At 36.5% G+C, this 17,462-nt stretch overlaps 1 protein-coding gene across 1 annotated transcript; it reads right to left on the reverse strand.

The window, feature by feature from the left end:
* Nucleotides 1-3,451: 3,451 nt before the first annotated feature.
* On the reverse strand, nucleotides 3,452-17,414 carry LOC123704073 (AP-3 complex subunit sigma-2). Its single transcript, XM_045652335.1, has 6 exons — nucleotides 17,211-17,414; nucleotides 15,794-15,885; nucleotides 15,003-15,114; nucleotides 14,196-14,375; nucleotides 8,870-8,977; nucleotides 3,452-4,490 (listed from the first exon to the last, which is right to left on the reverse strand). Exons 1-6 carry the CDS (start codon nucleotides 17,277-17,279, stop codon nucleotides 4,476-4,478), a joined length of 576 nt encoding a protein of 191 aa, XP_045508291.1. The 5' UTR covers nucleotides 17,280-17,414; the 3' UTR covers nucleotides 3,452-4,475.
* Nucleotides 17,415-17,462: the final 48 nt, after the last annotated feature.

Raw genomic sequence — 17,462 nt, forward strand, 5'->3', positions numbered from 1 at the left:
TTTATTTTTATTTATTTATTTAATATTGAAAACAGTATCTAGATCAAGCTGGTATACTACCATGCCCCTTATTCGTCATTATTTGAAAATTCAAGTCCACTATCGCCATCTCTGAAATTAATCGAGAACTTTTACAAAAATCTTGACCTTGTGGCTATAGTTTTCGCGCCAAGTTACATTTTCGCGCCATTAAAACAATCATATTTTGACAATTGTCTTAGTAACTAGGTGCTTACGGAGTTTCTATTGCGTTTTGGTGAATTAATTATTCGTTATCATGGTTCCTTATGGTAACCGGTGTTTTAATCCGTTTCGTTTGCCGTCTCCGGTCTCATAATAAATTCAAAAACTTAAGAAAATTGTCGAAGATATTAGCAGTGAAGTTATCATTTTCGGGCAATTTATATGTTTGTCAACGATGCAGAAAACGTCTTAATAGTGAATTGCCGCCAAAATTCAGTGAAGATATCGTTCCGAGTAGTCAATCATCAATAGACTTTTCACAACAATCATATTTTATTCCCGAAGAAAGTAAGATTAGGGATGCATCTACTCAGACAGATGATACATATGAGCATGAAATTCTTCAACAGTTGAAAGAAAAATATAATGACCCATCTACATCTGTGTCCGTCAAAATAATGATTCTTACTTTAGCGCCTAAATCGTGGACTGAAAAAAGACTAGCTGAAGAATTTTTAACATCTAGACGGCAAGCCAGAAAGGCAAAGGAACTGGTTAAGGAAAACGGTGTTTTATCTTCACCTAATCCACGTGAAGGTCGAAAGCTATCCTTTGAAACGGAAAACGTTGTGAAAAAATTTTATCTACGGGAAGATAATTCGCGGATAATGCCCGGTAAAAAAGACTTTGTGTCCGTCAAGTTAGATAACGGTAAAAGAGTGCAACTACAGAAGCAGCTGCTAATGTCTAATATAAATGAGTTATACCTTCATTTTAAATGTGAATATCCTGAAATAAAGGTAGGCCTCACCAAATTCTTTATGTTACGGCCTAAGCAGTGTATTTTTGCGGGAGATTCTGGAACGCATAGAGTATGCGTGTGTGTTTATCATCAAAATGTGAAATTGATGTTAGACGGGGGAGATATTCCAGCACTTACATCCGACTCGGCGATCAAATTAACCTCGTATAAGGATTGCTTACAAAAAATAATGTGCTCTCATCCGACATCAATTTGTCATCTGATGACTCACAAATCACCATCAAACGAGCGATGTAACAAATGTCCTGGCCTTACTAAAATTCGCGAGCACCTAAAAGAAATGTTTGATGAAAATCAAATCACAAACGTGAAATTTTATTCATGGATTGGTACCGATCGATTTACAATCACCACTCAAATTCTTCCTTCAGATGATTTTGTAGATACACTTTGTACAGCTCTAGATATTTTAAAACCTCATGCCTACATCGCAGATCAGCAAGCTCAATATTTCAAATCACTAAAGGATAATATACTCGAAGATGACTTGATTATTCAATGTGATTTTGCAGAGAACTACAGTTTTGTTATACAAGATGCTGCTCAGGCTTTCCATTGGAATAACGACCAGGCCACTCTTCTAACATGTGTTTTTTACTATCGAGATGGACAAGAATTAAAACACGGAAGTATTGTTATGATTTCTGATGACTTACGACATGACACTGCCAGTTATTTTACATTTCAAACCATATTACACCGTCATCTTCAAAATAACAACATAATAAGAAAAAAATATGTTTTTGTAACTGACGGGGCACCTCAACATTTTAAAAACAAATTTAACTTCATAAATCTTTTTCATTTCTATCAAGATTTTAGCACAAGAGCAGAACATCATTTCCACGCTACTGCCCATGGGAAAGGGCCGTGTATGGTCTTGGTGGTAACATAAAGCGCTTAGCGACACGGGCTAGCTTACAGGCAGCACCCAACAAGGCTATAACTACGCCCAAGCGTTTATATGAATGGGCTAATGTGTCATTGCCACATACTGCAGTCTATTATTCTAATAAAGACGAAATCGAAAAAAATAGAGTACATCTAAAGAGTCGCTTTGAATCCGCAATAACCATACCTGGTACAAAAAAATATCATGCTTTTATTCCGACTACTGACGGTATATTAATAAAAAGAACAAGTTACTCTATAGCACACAAACTTGTAAATATTTGTAATAAAAAATAAATTGTTTTTTTAATTGTTTGTATTTCACTATTTTCAATGGTCAAAAAGCTTGAGAAAGTGTTATTTTCCTACTATTCAGATAAATATTTGCAGTACGCCGCGCTAACGGACTACTCGCTAGTAGAGGGATTTCGCTGCGCTTGGTTATTATAATACATGTAGTTCCTAAACTTCTACGATGACCACTCTAGAACTTGGCATGAAGTTTAAGCATAATATAAGCCATTTATTTAATGATCTTAAAAAAATTTAAAAATATGCTAAGTTTGTAAAAAATTACAAAGAAAAATATTTTTTATTTTTCTAAGGAATTTTAAAATAAATTCGAAATTCAAAATATGAGGTAAAAAAGGTTATTTAATGGGGATTATTATTCAGTCATCAATTTATATTAAAATTCCTTTTCTTGAACTGATAATTACATTCGAAGTCGCGCATGATTCGCGCTTACTGACATCTTCAAATACCTGTACTTCGAAAACTAAGCTTCTAAATTCAAAAATATTTCGTATACATACCGAGGGTATATACAGGTGTAACATACTAAAATATAACCGAAATCTGAAACCTGACCCTGAAATCTGTGTCCGCTTCGCGTGAAATGCCCCCTATATAAGTTCGTACTTAGCTGCTTTATTATCTTTTGGACATAGACTATGGACGATTGTCATGCTCCATCTGCCTTTTATTTTGTAATCTAAGTTATGCATCATAATCCACGATCATAATAGATCTTCCTATGATAATGAATGTTATTTTTCTACGTTGTTGTTTTTATATGTATTGTGTATGTTTTTGTTTCTTCTGATACAGTTTGTGTATTGAATAAAATGTTGTTTTTTCCTTTCTAAATCCATCCTTAGAGTCATTAATCATTCTAGCTGTTATTCAAAAGTCAAAACTATAATCTATGTATCCAGTACTTACGAGTTTATCACAAGCAGATGCTGTGTTTTAACTGGACCGATTTTGAAAAACATTTCATCAGGCAATATTTTTATTCAATAGGCATACCTTTCATTAGTCTTCATTTAATACAAGCTCCTGTTGGTCTTAGCGTGATGATAATATATTATAGCCTATGCCTTCCTCGATAAGTGGGCTACTACCTAACATCGATAGAATTTTTCAAATCGGACCAGTAGTTCAAGATTAGCGCGTTTAAACAAACAAACTCTTCAGCTTTATAATATTAGCATAGATTTCAAGTCAATATGAGCAGATGGAAGAAGTTTGGGTTTAAATAAAACAAAATCAAACATTTTATATATAATATATTTCTTAAATCTATTAGAGTACATAATTAAAACATTGCAACACTTTTCCCGCCATAGCGTATTTCACAACAAAACAGGGAATGTTTCATAAATTCGAACAATTTTAAAAAGTTCTTACAATTTGCCGCCAATTTTTAGATATGCTATTTTTGAATAGTAACAAGACTAGGGACAGGATTTTTAAACGACTTTTAAAAGAGAGCATCTGTTTTATTTAATTTACTTAAAAAAGAAATACATTTAAGACACACACGTACGTAATCTCAAAGAAAGGTAAAAAATTAAACAAAACATTGTCTTTCAATTTTAAGACATGGACGATTGCACATACAAGGGTAGAAAAATATTTTTATAGTATTAACGAAATTCTTAACATTTAAAACGACACCACTTCGTGATTTTTGTTTATTATTGCATAATCCATGCCAACTATTTTAGAAACAACTCATTTATATAAATAAATAGTCGTTTTCATAGTTCAGCCATTTCATTCACCAATTATATGAATAATTTCTTTTACTGGCCTTTCTATCTACAAAAAAGAGCGTGTGTGCCGAGCACACGTGTCAGAAGTGAAACTTCTTCAGATTCAAAGTAACCAAAATCGTCGCCTACCTCCACGACGTGACGGTAATGCCATGACGCTTGAAATGTTACTCTTAACGCGCCTAAAAAAGTTTCACTTCAAAAAAACTACAAAAAAATCAATGTCTATTTCTTTTTTTCTTCTTTTTCTTTTCCCCGTACCCCCCTTCAACCGTCCCCCTTAAGTCTTGATAACCGTCAGCACTATTACTCTCATAATTTGGAAAATTAACACCGTCCGTCTGTTGATAATTCTCTGAAAACGTCTCTGAGAACCTCGTGCTTAGAGACTCTGAGCCGAAAAACTTAAAATTGTCTTGTTTCTGTATGTTTTGATATTTGTCATTTTGCGGGTAGATGGATGTTAGTATGTTCGTTGCTATGGCGACCGGCGTGCCCGTGTACGCCTGCTGCGTTGGTCAGAACTTTAGATCCTGGAATATAATAAATAAAATTAATTTAACATGACTGACAATTTTTATTTTATGCAAAAGAAATGACACTTGCATTCTATACAAATAGCTGTTTATAATAGACTAGTTACCGCCCGCGGCTTCGCCCGCTTTGTCTAAAACCTAATAAATCTAACATATATATTATAAAGGCGAAAGTTTGTAAGTATGGATGTATGGATGTTTGTTACTCTTTCACGTAAAAACTACTGAATGGATTTGAATGAAATTTAGCACACATATAGAGGGTAACTTGGATTAACACATAGGATAGGTTTCATCCCGGAAATCCCACGGGAACGGGAACTATGCGGGTTTTTCTTTGAAAACGCGGGCGAAGCCGCGGGCGGAAAGCTAGTTATATACTAAAACCTTCCTCTTGAATCACTCTATCTATTAAAAAAACCGTATCAAAATCCGTTGCGTAGTTTTAAAGATTTAAGTATACAAAGGGACATAGGGACAGAGAAAGCGACTTTGTTTTATACTATGTAGTGATAATAGATATTATCTATGTTATATTTTAACAAGATTTGAGTGTGAATATAATTACATTAAAGTTGATTGTTTTTAGATCAAATCGTTTAAAAAATAAATAAATCAAACTCAAACTCAAACATTCATTTATTCAATTAGACTACTATTTAGTAGCACTTTCGAATCGTCATTACATAAGTATTTTAACATTTACCACCGATTCGGAAAGCAGTATCTATGGAGAAGAATCGGCAAGAAACTCCATAGTTGCTCTTTTAAAATCATGTCAATATTACATAATATGTAACTTATATCTAACTTATACATAATATATCATAATATGCCAAAGAACTGTCCTGTGGCTTTTACGCGACAACCCTCCATGGGTCTTTATCGTCCATATATTCCTGAATACTGTAGTACGCTCTCTGAACTAGTACACCTTTTATATAAGTTTTAAATTTAGAACTACTAAACTCTTTAATATTGAGAGGAATTCTATTGTATAAGCGTATACCTTGACCCATAAATGAATTTTTAACTTTAGCTAATCGGAAAAACGGCATTTCAATTCTATTCCTGTTCCTTGTGCCATAATCGTGTCTATCTCCTACTCTTGTGTGTAAGTCGGCGTTTTTGTGAACATGCAAAATATTATTAAATATATACTGTGATGGTACAGTAAGGATACCAGTATTCTTAAAATGATCTCTTAGTGAGTCCCGAGCACGCAAATTATATATAGAGCGAATGGCTCTTTTCTGTAAGATAAATATAGTTTCTATATCTGCAGCCTTGCCCCACAGTAGAATTCCATAGGACATAATGCTATGAAAGTAGCTGAAATAAACCAATCTAGCCGTATCTTCATCGGTGAGATGCCTTATTTTTCGGACTGCATATGCAGCTGAACTGAGCTTACCTGCAGCGGTGTTGACATGGGCTCCCCACTGTAGTTTCTCGTCCAATGTTAACCCTAGAAATACAGTAGACTCAGTAGGATGCAATACCTCCCCGTTCAAGGTAATATCTCTGTTCAACTTTTGTACATTAGGAAGTAAAAATTCAACACAAGTGGTTTTTTTGGCATTTAATAATAAATTATTGGCAGTAAACCATTCAGATATGTGTGAAAGAGCACTGTTCACTTCGTCAACATTTGGGTCATGCCTATCCACATTAAAAATTAATGAGGTATCATCTGCAAACAGAACTATTTCACACCTATCCTGCAAATAATAGGGAAGATCATTGATATATACCAAGAACAAGAAGGGACCTAAAATGGACCCCTGTGGAACACCAATGTTAATTGACGCACCGCTAGAACGTTCTCCATTAACAACTACAGTCTGTATCCTATCATGCAGGTATGACGCTATGAGGTTCTGGGCTTTTCCTGTAATTCCATAGTGATTAAGTTTACGTAACAAAGTACAATGTTCAACGCAGTCAAATGCCTTGGAGAGGTCACAAAATATCCCCAGAGCATTTTTTGAGTTTTCCCATGCTTTATAAATATGTGTTAGAAGTGCAACTCCAGCATCTGTGGTTGAGCGCCCCTTTGTGAAACCAAACTGTTTGGTGTGCAGTAAATTATTAGATGCAAAATGACTACTCAATTGGTTTAATATTAACTTCTCGAATACCTTACTTAATGTTGGTAAAATAGAGATAGGTCTATAATTGTTACAGTCTTCTTGATCGCCCTTCTTAAATAGAGGTATAACTTTACTAAGCTTTAGTAAATTAGGAAATGTACCATAGTCACAACACTTATTAAATATGAAAGCTAAATTTTTCGCAATATTTTCTATTATATTATTAACTAAATTTACGGACATTCCCCAAAGATCACAAGTATTTTTTAGATTAAGCGTCTTAAAGGCAGTAACAATATCACTAGCAGTTACGTGTCGTAATTCAAATAATGTACTGCACCCCGCAACATGGTCTCTCAAAAAGGTTTCTGCAAGTGCTGAAGACGAATTTAAACTTTTAGTAATAGTAGCAGGGACACTACTGAAGAATTCTTCAAAAGCAAGCGCAACATCAGCACTTTTGTCAATAACCCTGTCATTATTTACAAGTTTTATGGTATTACTTGATTTGCTTTTACCCATTTCACCATTAATAATAGACCAAACTGTTTTAACTTTATTATCAGAGTCGCGTATTTTTTCTTGGATATACAAACGCTTTGCAGTAAAACAAACTTTTTTAAAAATTTTTGAGTAATTTCTAACATAACTAAGAAAAGATGGGTCTTTATTATATTGCTTCATACCATATAATTCATAAAGAATGTTCCTGCACCTATGTATACTAGCTGTCGCCCATTTACTAAATGGTAAATCCTTGGTAATATTTAAAGATTTATTAACTTTAAATATTTTTTCAAATTCATTATGTACTAAATTAAAAAGATTTTTAAACATTTCACAAGGACTATTAGGTAAGGATTGATCATTTAGTACGGGCAGGTTTTTATTAATATTATTCTTAAATTTATTAATGCCTTTTTTAGTTATAGGCCTAACATTAATCCTTTTAAATGTAGGTATGCAATCCCATTCAAAAACTACTTTCTGGCCACAGTGATCCGAAGTCAATGTATTGAGAATATTTTTCTCTAAACAGATGCAGTCACAGTATATATTATCAATACAGGTTGCAGAAGTAGGTGTAATTCGTGTGGGTTCGTTAAAAAGTTTATATAGATTAAATGACTGAAATAAATTAACAATTCGTGTAGCCGTTTGTGTTTGTAAAAGTAAATCAATATTAAAATCACCACATACTATAACTTTTTTTTTACTCCTGCTTAGACGCTTTAATATTTCTTCCATGACTTTCTCAAACATATTATAGTCACTGGAAGGGGGTCTATAAACGCAAACAATAATATAACGCTCCAGCTCCACACAGGACAGTTCAATGGTCCGTTCTACAGAAAGACTAACAATGTCAGTTCGTTCTTTACATTTTACACTATCATGTACAAAAATAACAGAACCTCCGTGAATAGCCTGCGTCCTAAAGTATATACTCTTTAATTTGTAATTTTCAATATTTACTAACGACTGACATTGTTTAAGCCAATGTTCTGTTACACAAAATATTTTAATATTGTTATCATTCAGAAACAATTCTATTTCTAACAATTTGCTAGCCAAGCCTTGAATATTTTGATGCACTATGGTAAAAGACTGCTTAGCTGTTGTCTTATATACTAGTTTAAATCTAGCTTAGGGCTAGATTGACTGTCAACACTTAACCTAGGTTGATGTATATTATAATAACTACTACATAAAATTGTAGTAGATTGATGGTCTGATACCGAACATGTACCAGACTGGTTAATATTATATGCTATTAACATAGCAAGTTCTCGCTTATATCTAGTTGGCAGATACACTGTATTCTTTGTCAAAGTAAAAGATTTAATACATAAGTTAATGTCAAAGTAAATAAATGCATCACGATGATGATTTGTTAGGTTATACAATTTTAAATTCATATTATGAATTAATCTATTTTGTTCTTGTGTTAAACCAGGTAGGTATGGCAATGTACACAACATAAATTTACATTTAGTCCTACTACTAATATCTAACATTTTTTTAAATCCTACATCAATATCCTTATTATTTATATTTAAACTGTCCCCATATAATATAATTACAATATTATTCTTATTAAAGCTGAAATGATCCAGTGATTTGATTATATATTTAAATGAACTGTTAGGGGTACAAACATTAGTAACTATAAGCCCTAAATTGTTAAGCATAGCGCCAAATCTAATTTTAAATCGAAAATAAAAAAAACCCTTTTAAAACCGTTTATTCGCAAATAATAATAAGTTAAAAACACCTTCTCACCTTTATAGCCTGCGGGAGGTCGGGTAACTTCATGTCTCGCAACTGTTGAGGCAAATTCATACTTTTCACAGCCGACACTGCCCTGGCCGGCGCAGCTGATAAACCAGCCTGAAAATATTTATTAATTAAAGCCTTTGACGTATAATACAGGGTGCCTACTGTCGGTATTCTAAGCTCAATGGAGGTTATAGTTTTGCATACGCTGAGTACGTAAAAAATACTTATTAGATGCATTTTTTTTGACGTGACAACGTCTTATAATTCGATAGAGCCGGCTGCACGCACAAAAAAACATGACTCATGCGGCGTTACCTCGCTCTGAGGCGTTCCATGTAAGTCTTGAAGTGCGAGCGAGAGCGCGGAACGTGCGACAAAGAAGCACAATCGCACGTTGTCACGTTCAACTATCGTCAGTAAACCGACTTTATAGACAACCAATTTTTTCAAATAGATGAATTCAACTCTTTGTGTACACCCCTAACCAGCAACCCCCCTAACTTTGCCACCAGCACGTGAGCTATCGTTTAAGATTATGTTTTCATAGACAAAATGCTCACATTAGCGAAGCGTTATATGACGGCTGCGCGAAGCTAGAGAAGAAAACATGAATTTTAAGGAAAAATCATCAGATAAAAGTTTTGGCTCAGGTAGCGCATATGTCACCGGTAGATCTCCACAAACATTCAGGTATTAAAAAGTAAACTAGAGCCTACTGTGAACCGCAAGTTATATGCTTTAGAAAACCTTCTTTTCTCTTCTCTCTTCTTTTATTCTCTTCTCTTCTCTACTTCGATGGTTTCAGCGTCGCGTCCGGACCATCGTTTTGTCGTGTGACACTGTACGCACACGCCGAAACGATGGCCCAGACGATTCGCTATTGATTCTTCTTTATATTGACGTATGAAAAAAAACTATGGTAGAGTATACAACTAAATTCAATATTAGAAAGTACACATTACACTATATTTATTTACAATATTTTCTTTCTTATATACATATATTATTTAATCTATGAATATGTATCATGTTTTTGATACCGTTATAAATTTTGGAAAGACTTGCATAGTCTATACATATAATAAAATCTTAGTAATAAATCCTTAGGTTAATTGTAACAAAGGACGGATGAATGTCTCATTTATGATACATTCATCCGTCCTTTGTTACACAAGGTTTTTTTCCTAGCATAGGAGACATTGTTCAAAATGTCACAATAAATGTATCACATATTATTATTATTATTTTATAATATATAAAGCTACACTACCACTGATTCACTGACTGACTGACATCGGTTTTCTCGGAAACTAAGTGGAAAGTGGGGGGGATTATGACGTGATCGTGTAGAGGTGTGCCGAGAGACCAGAGGAAAAATATAGCGATCTCGATCATCTTCGAAAACCAAGTGGACACCTGGAGGTGCGCAAAAACGGTGATACCTGGAGGGGGGTTGTCTGAACAAAAAATGCTCGGAACTGGTGGCGATTACCAGGGGTGGTGGAAAAATGGGTATTTTCGCGAAAACAAGATGGCCGCCGTACTTTGCCAAAATCGCCGTTTATGAATCCTTACGTCTCAAATTTGGCACACGTGCTCTGTGCGAGCCGGCGAATCGATCGGTGCCCCGTACGAGTGGCTCCGGGCCCCGGTTTCCAACTTTCATACAACGCAAAATCCAACGGCCCGCGGAAACGGTGCGAGTTGGGTGGGGGGTCCCTGAACTAAAAATGATCACCACCCTGGGACGCTACCAGGGAGCCGTAGTGGGACGCTCGATTTTGGAATTTTTCCATTTTTGGCGCAAACATAAAAACGTAAATTTAGACGAGGTGGTGCAATGGAGAAATACACCAATGACGCATTCATACTCGCCCAGCTTCCAGGATATCCAGAAAAATCCGAAATCTTAAACTTTCCCTCATCTCTCGAAGACGGTCAACGGCCCGCGCAAACGGTAGCAGATACATCTGGGGTGCTCGAACTAAACTTGGAGTAGACCTCGAGCAATTACCACAGATAGTGAAAAAAATTCAAAATGGCGGAAAAAATGGCCGCCGCCATACAAATTCTAAAACGGCCATCGCTGGGCCGATCGCGCTGAAACTTGGCACAGGGGCTTTAATCAAGCCTCACATTGAGTTGGCATACTCATAATTGAGTTTCCATCTCTGGTTTCCGAGTTTCATACAACGCGAAATTCAACGGCTCTCCGAAACGGCGCCAGATAGGTGGGGGGTGTAGAACTAAAAAATGATCAGGAAGATGGGGTGCTACCAGGGCAATCGAGAAATTTCAAATTGGACGTAATTTTTTTTTTCAAAAAGGGCCGATTTTTCGAGGCAAGATGGTGGCGCCAGTTACTTTACGATCGATCTGAAAATTGACTTTTGTGCTCTGATCGGACAGATTTACAAAACTGCATACTCAGAATTTCTCTCCGACCCCCGGTTTCCATTTTCCATACATCACGTAATTCAACGGCTCTCTGAACCGGTGGCAGGTAGGTCGGGGTCGCCAAAGTAAAAAATACTTCAAAACCTGGTCCGCTTCCAGGCATATAATTTTTTTTGTTAAAAAGCGAAATTTTTTTTTTAGAAAATTTTGTATGGAAATTTCCATAGTAGGAATGGTGATTGAATAGCAACGGCAAAGGACGGCGCCGCGGGCTGCTTGCTGCCCGCGCACCGCACAACTTCGAGGGTTGACAGCTTCCCGGAGTAGAAAATATTTATTAACTTTTGAACTACCGCACGAGCCAAGCGAGCGAAGCGAGCGAGTCACGGCAGCGGCCAGCGTAAATATTCAAATAGGTAGCGAGGAGCGAAGCGACGAGCGTGTTAGGTTAACTTTTGAACTACTTACCGCACGAGCCAAGCGAGCGAAGCGAGCGAGTCGCGTCAACGGCCGGCCTAAATATTCAAATGGGTAGCGAGGAGCGAAGCGACGAGCGTGTTAGGTTAACTTATGAACTACCTACCGCACGAGCCAAGCGAGCGAAGCGAGCGAGTTGCGGCAGCGGCCGGCCTAAATATTCAAATAGGTAGCGAGGAGCGAAGCGACGAGCGTGTTAGGTTAACCCTTGAACAGTTTATTATGAAAAGTCACTGCCCGCTATCGATAAGACGTTTAAAAAATTTACCAATATTTGAATAAGTAATTTATAAGCAGTTTAGGTAGCGAGGAGCGAAGCGACGAGCGTGTAAGGTTAACTTTTGAACTACCACACGAGCCATGCGAGCGAAGCGAGCGAGTCACGGCAGCGGCCGGCCTAAATATTCAAATAGGTAGCGAGGAGCGAAGCGACGAGCGTGTTAGGTTAACTTTTGAACTACCTATCGCACGAGCCAAGCGAGCGAAGCGAGCGAGTCGCGGCAGCGGCCGGCCTAAATATTCAAATAGGTAGCGAGGAGCGAAGCGACGAGCGTGTTAGGTTAACTCTTGAACAGTTTATTATGAAAAGTCACTGCCCGCTATCGATAAGACGTTTCAAAAATTTTACCAATATTTGAATAAGTAATTTATAAGCAGTTTCGACTGACTGTAGAATCGCTGTTTGCAGATGTTACAAATGGAAAGGAAATTCGAATGCATTTTCAAATGACTGAAGATTTCTGCCCTGGGATGAGCCGCGAGCTGCTTGCAGCTCGCGCACCACGCAACCTCGAAGGTGGACAGCCCCCCGGAATAGAAAATATTTGAATGGGGAATTTATAAGCATTACCGACTGACTCTAGAATCGCTGTTAGGAGATGTAACAAATGGATAGGAAATTCGAATGTATTTTCAAATGACTGAAGATTTCTGCCCTGGGATGCTTCGCGGGCTGCTTGCAGCCCGCGCACTACGCTCCCTCGAAGGTGGACAGCCTCCCGGAGTGGAAAATACTTGAATGGGGAATTTATAAGCATTACCGACTGACTGTAGAATCGCTGTTAGGAGATGTAACAAATGGATAGGAAATTCGAATGTATTTTCAAATGACTGAAGATTTCTGCCCTGGGATGCTTCGCGGGCTGCTTGCAGCCCGCGCACTACGCTCCCTCGAAGGTGGACAGCCTCCCGGAGTGGAAAATACTTGAATGGGGAATTTATAAGCATTAACGACTGACTGTAGAATCGCTGTTAGGAGATGTAACAAATGGATAGGTAATTCGAATGTATTTTCAAATGACTGAAGATTTCTGCCCTGGGATGCTTCGCGGGCTGCTTGCAGCCCGCGCACTACGCTCCCTCGAAGGTGGACAGCCTCCCGGAGTGGAAAATACTTGAATGGGGAATTTATAAGCATTACCGACTGACTGTAGAATCGCTGTTAGCAGATGTAACAAATGGACAGAAAATTCGAATTTATTTTCAAATGACTGCCCTTTTGCTTCAATTCAGGGGCAAAAGAGGCTCGCGGGCTGCTTGCAGCCCGCGCACCACGCACCCACGATGGTGGATAGCCCCCCGGAATAGAAAATATTTTAATGGGGAATTTATAAGCACTTCCGATTGACTGTGGAATCGCTGTTAGCAGAAAATTACAAATGGACTGGGAATTCTAACACATTTTCTAATGACTGCCCTATTGCTTCAACCCAGGGGCAAAAGGGGCTCGCGGGCTGCTTGCAGCCCGCGCACAACGCACCAGCTAGTAGTTATTATATTATGTAAGTTGTCTGTTGTGTTGTAACCATGTTTGATTGCAAATGAATGATTTTAATTGTTCATTTTTTGATTTGATTACACTAGCAACAATTATATACTAGCTGTACTCCGCGGTTTCACCCGCATTGCTCCGCTGTTGGTGATATATAGCCTAGCCTTCCTCGATAAATGGGCTATCTAACACCGAAAAAAATTTTCAAATCAGACCAGTAGTTCCCGAGATTAGCGTGTTCAAACAAACTGTTCAGCTTTATAATCTATAATACAAAAATGAATCCCAAAATGTGTTGGTAAGCGCATAACTTTAGAACAGCTGAACCGATTTCTCTAATTCTTTTTTTATTATATTCCTTGAAGTACGGGGATGGTTCTTATGTAGAGAAAACGTGAATATGTACCACGGGCGAAGCCGGGGCGGACCGCTAGTATTAGTATAGATTTAAGTGACATGTTACCAAACTTTTGTGAATTTATTTTAGAGGCAAGCTGTTTCTCCTAAACACAGGTTGCCAAGTAACCTAGCTAGGGAAACATTGGCTTGTATAAATTGTTTTAGTAGCCTTTTTATATACTTTTACATGAATATTAATTGTATATTGTAATAAATTGTAATTGTATGTATATGTATATTTAATAATGAATAAATTTGAAATTTGAAAACTACCCGCAAAATTACCTCAGCCTTCTGCATCTTATTCTGCTCCTGCAGTCTACACAATATATCGGCCATGTTCGTCTGCAGCACCATACCCCCCATCACGAGCTCGTCCAGAACCTGATGAGCAGCATCCGCGTGGAAGATGAGGTCCAGCTCGCATACATTCTCGAAACACTTGTCTAGCGTTTCAACGAACACCTGTTAGATCAATGAATTATTGTACAAAGTGAAGTCCCATGTCCCCTAGTGGGGTAAGGGGCAGATGCATTATACATCTGTTTCACTGATCGATTTTCTTTAGGGACAAGTAGGTGATCAGCCTTCTGTGTCCTACCAGACCGAGACATTTTTTTTCTTCGTCTCCACCGGGAATCGAACCCAGGACCCCTCGGTATTACGCTCACGCGTCAACCACTGTACCAAGGAGGCGGTCATTGAATTATTGTACACAGCAAAATATAATTTATGTCCTTCCTTCTAATATTATAAATGCGAAAGTTTGTGAGGATGGATGTATGTGTATGTATGTATCTTTGTTACTCTTTCAAGCAAAAACTACTGAACCAATTAAAATGAAATTTAGCACACATTTATTTATGTTACAATTCCTCGATAAATGGGCTATCTAACACCGAAAGAATTTTTCAAATCGGACAAGTAGTTCCTGAGATTAGCGCGTTCAAACAAACAAACTCTACAGCTTTATAATATTAGTATAGATGACATTTTAGACAAAGCAGACGAAGCCGCAGGCAGACAGCTAGTAAAGAAAATAACAACCAACTTAAAGTATAATCTTTATTGAAATTTAAACCATAAACCTACCTGAATAAGATCCAAAATGCCAAGCTCACTCTCGGACGAGTCGACGCAAAACACGAAGTATAGTGTTGCATAGTGCCTATAGATAAGTTTATAATCAGATCCACCGATGAGACTGGAACAAAACAAATATTTCCTGTTGTCTATAAAAATTTCATTTTTTTCTGTATATACAGTAGAATCCTTTTATTATGACTCCGGTTATATTGACCAACCGCTTATTATGACGTATTACACAGCAAAGTTTGGTTTTCATATAAAATTCTTGATAAGTCGGATAAAATGACTTCGTTTATAGTGACATATTGTTTATTGTAACCAATTTTTAATAAATTGTCCGGTTATACTATCCGAAATGAATTTTAATGGGAAAATTGTGATATCCGACAACACTTTCTTTCTGTTTGTTTTGAGTCTCAATGTGTAGGCATCTATATTTTGTTTCTCTGTATTAAATACTAACAAAAACAGGAGATTGTTTATTTTCTACAAAATGCTTTGTATGATGTCCGTTTATTATGACGAGTTTGACATTCCCCTTAATGTCATTTTAAACGGATTCCACTGTGGTTATATTTTTTTAATTCAAATAAAAATATATTTCTGTTGTCTATTTTAACCAACTTTGGCTGGATGAACTGATTTTGAAAATTTGTTTTGGGAGTCGAGCATTCAGCACAATTCACAAATAAGGCCTGCTTGCAGCGGAGAGGGCACTACAGCTCCCACTGAATATCAGCGTCCCTCAGCTTTATTGTCAATGAAGACGGGAAAAGTAAATAATAAATACTGACCTGCCTCCCTCTAAGAAGTTGCACACATTGTCGTCTCGCTTCGAAACTAACTGGAAAGTCTCTTTAATGATCTGCTGTTGCATATCTTCATTCTGTTAACAAAGGAATACTATTTAGTAGCAGTTTGCATTGATCCCGCCCATTTTTTTTGCAAAATTTTATAAATTCCTAATGACAGTGGACAAATCTGACGAATCAAATGTTTGCATGTTTGCAAACATCATAATATGAAATTTGTGTTACATCTTTGTTTAAAAAAAAAGCATGCGCACCTACAAATTATGTTTTTTATTGGATAGTTCATTTATCCAGGAAAACGCTTTGCCAAAAATAAATCTATAATATAAAAATGAATCCCAAAATGTGTTGGTAAGCGCATAACTCGAGAAAGGCTGAACCAATTTCAATAATTCTTTTTTTATTATATTCCTTGAAGTTTGAGGATGGTTCTTATGAGAAAACGTGAATATGTACCACGGGGCGAAGCCGGGGCGGACCGCTAGTAATATATAGAAATAATTGCTTTGCAGACATACCACAAGAAAGAGTGACAAAGGATGACATTTTTTTAATTTTCGAAAATATATAATATATCTCGCAACCCACTCGCTGTTTTCGAGATATATTCCCTGCTTTTATTAAACATAAAATTCACAATTCTGAACACTACAACATCCTCTATAGTCTATACCATTACTATTCATAATGCCACGCCCTATATATCGAGTTTTTTTTTTATATTTTTTAAGCGTCAATAACTGTACCAATATTACAAGCATTTTTGGGTGCCAGTAAACATCAGGTCCATCTGTCCCTTAACTTGCTATGCCATAAAATAAACAAAGGCTCTTAGAACAAAGAAAAATTGGCTTTTGTGATATTAATATGATGAAACTTATATCAAAAAGTAAAACAAATGATATCTAATGCAATTAAAACATTTATGAAGGTTTAAAATAATACCCCGTCCCATATTTTCAATTATTAATTTAAAATACTCACATTATTACAGCAATAGCACAATACATATTGAATTTAACTATTAACTTGCTATAAAAAAGCATCTTTTTGAAATTATTTGAACTAGGTCTAGACTCTAAAGCTTCCTGAGGGCAAAGAGACGTGCTATTCATTGTCCTCCACAGCCAAAAAGAAAATCAATACCTGAAACCGACTCCTAGCTTCGCTTTTCGGGACTAATGCTCATGCGCGAACTCTCTTTTTGCTCTTTTTTGTCCTGTCTACACCCTCGGAAAATCAATACTTGAAACCTAGTAACGCTTTTCGGAACTAAAGTTTCTGCGCAAACTCTGTTATATAGAGATAAACACAATATACAAACACTTTGTTATGTCTATATTTATTTGAATAATGTAAATAAAAACGTAGATTGTAATTTAAATTAGTAAATACTTACAAAGTATTGATAAAATTTTGATAATCTCGGCTTCCCATGATTATTGAACACTAAAATTGCTTTTATCATTTTGAGAACTGAGCTAGCTACAGTCACACAACATTAGTATAAAAACTACGGATATAATTAAAATTATACAGGAACTATAAAGAAATGTTAAAATATTTGTGAAAGTTAGAAATGTATCGCTAATCGCTATTAGGCGAAAATCGACAATGACACTGACAGACGACAGTGGGCGACTTGCATGAT

Source organism: Colias croceus, chromosome 28 (assembly GCF_905220415.1).
Source record: "Colias croceus chromosome 28, ilColCroc2.1".
Classification (NCBI taxonomy): Eukaryota; Metazoa; Arthropoda; class Insecta; order Lepidoptera; family Pieridae; genus Colias; species Colias croceus.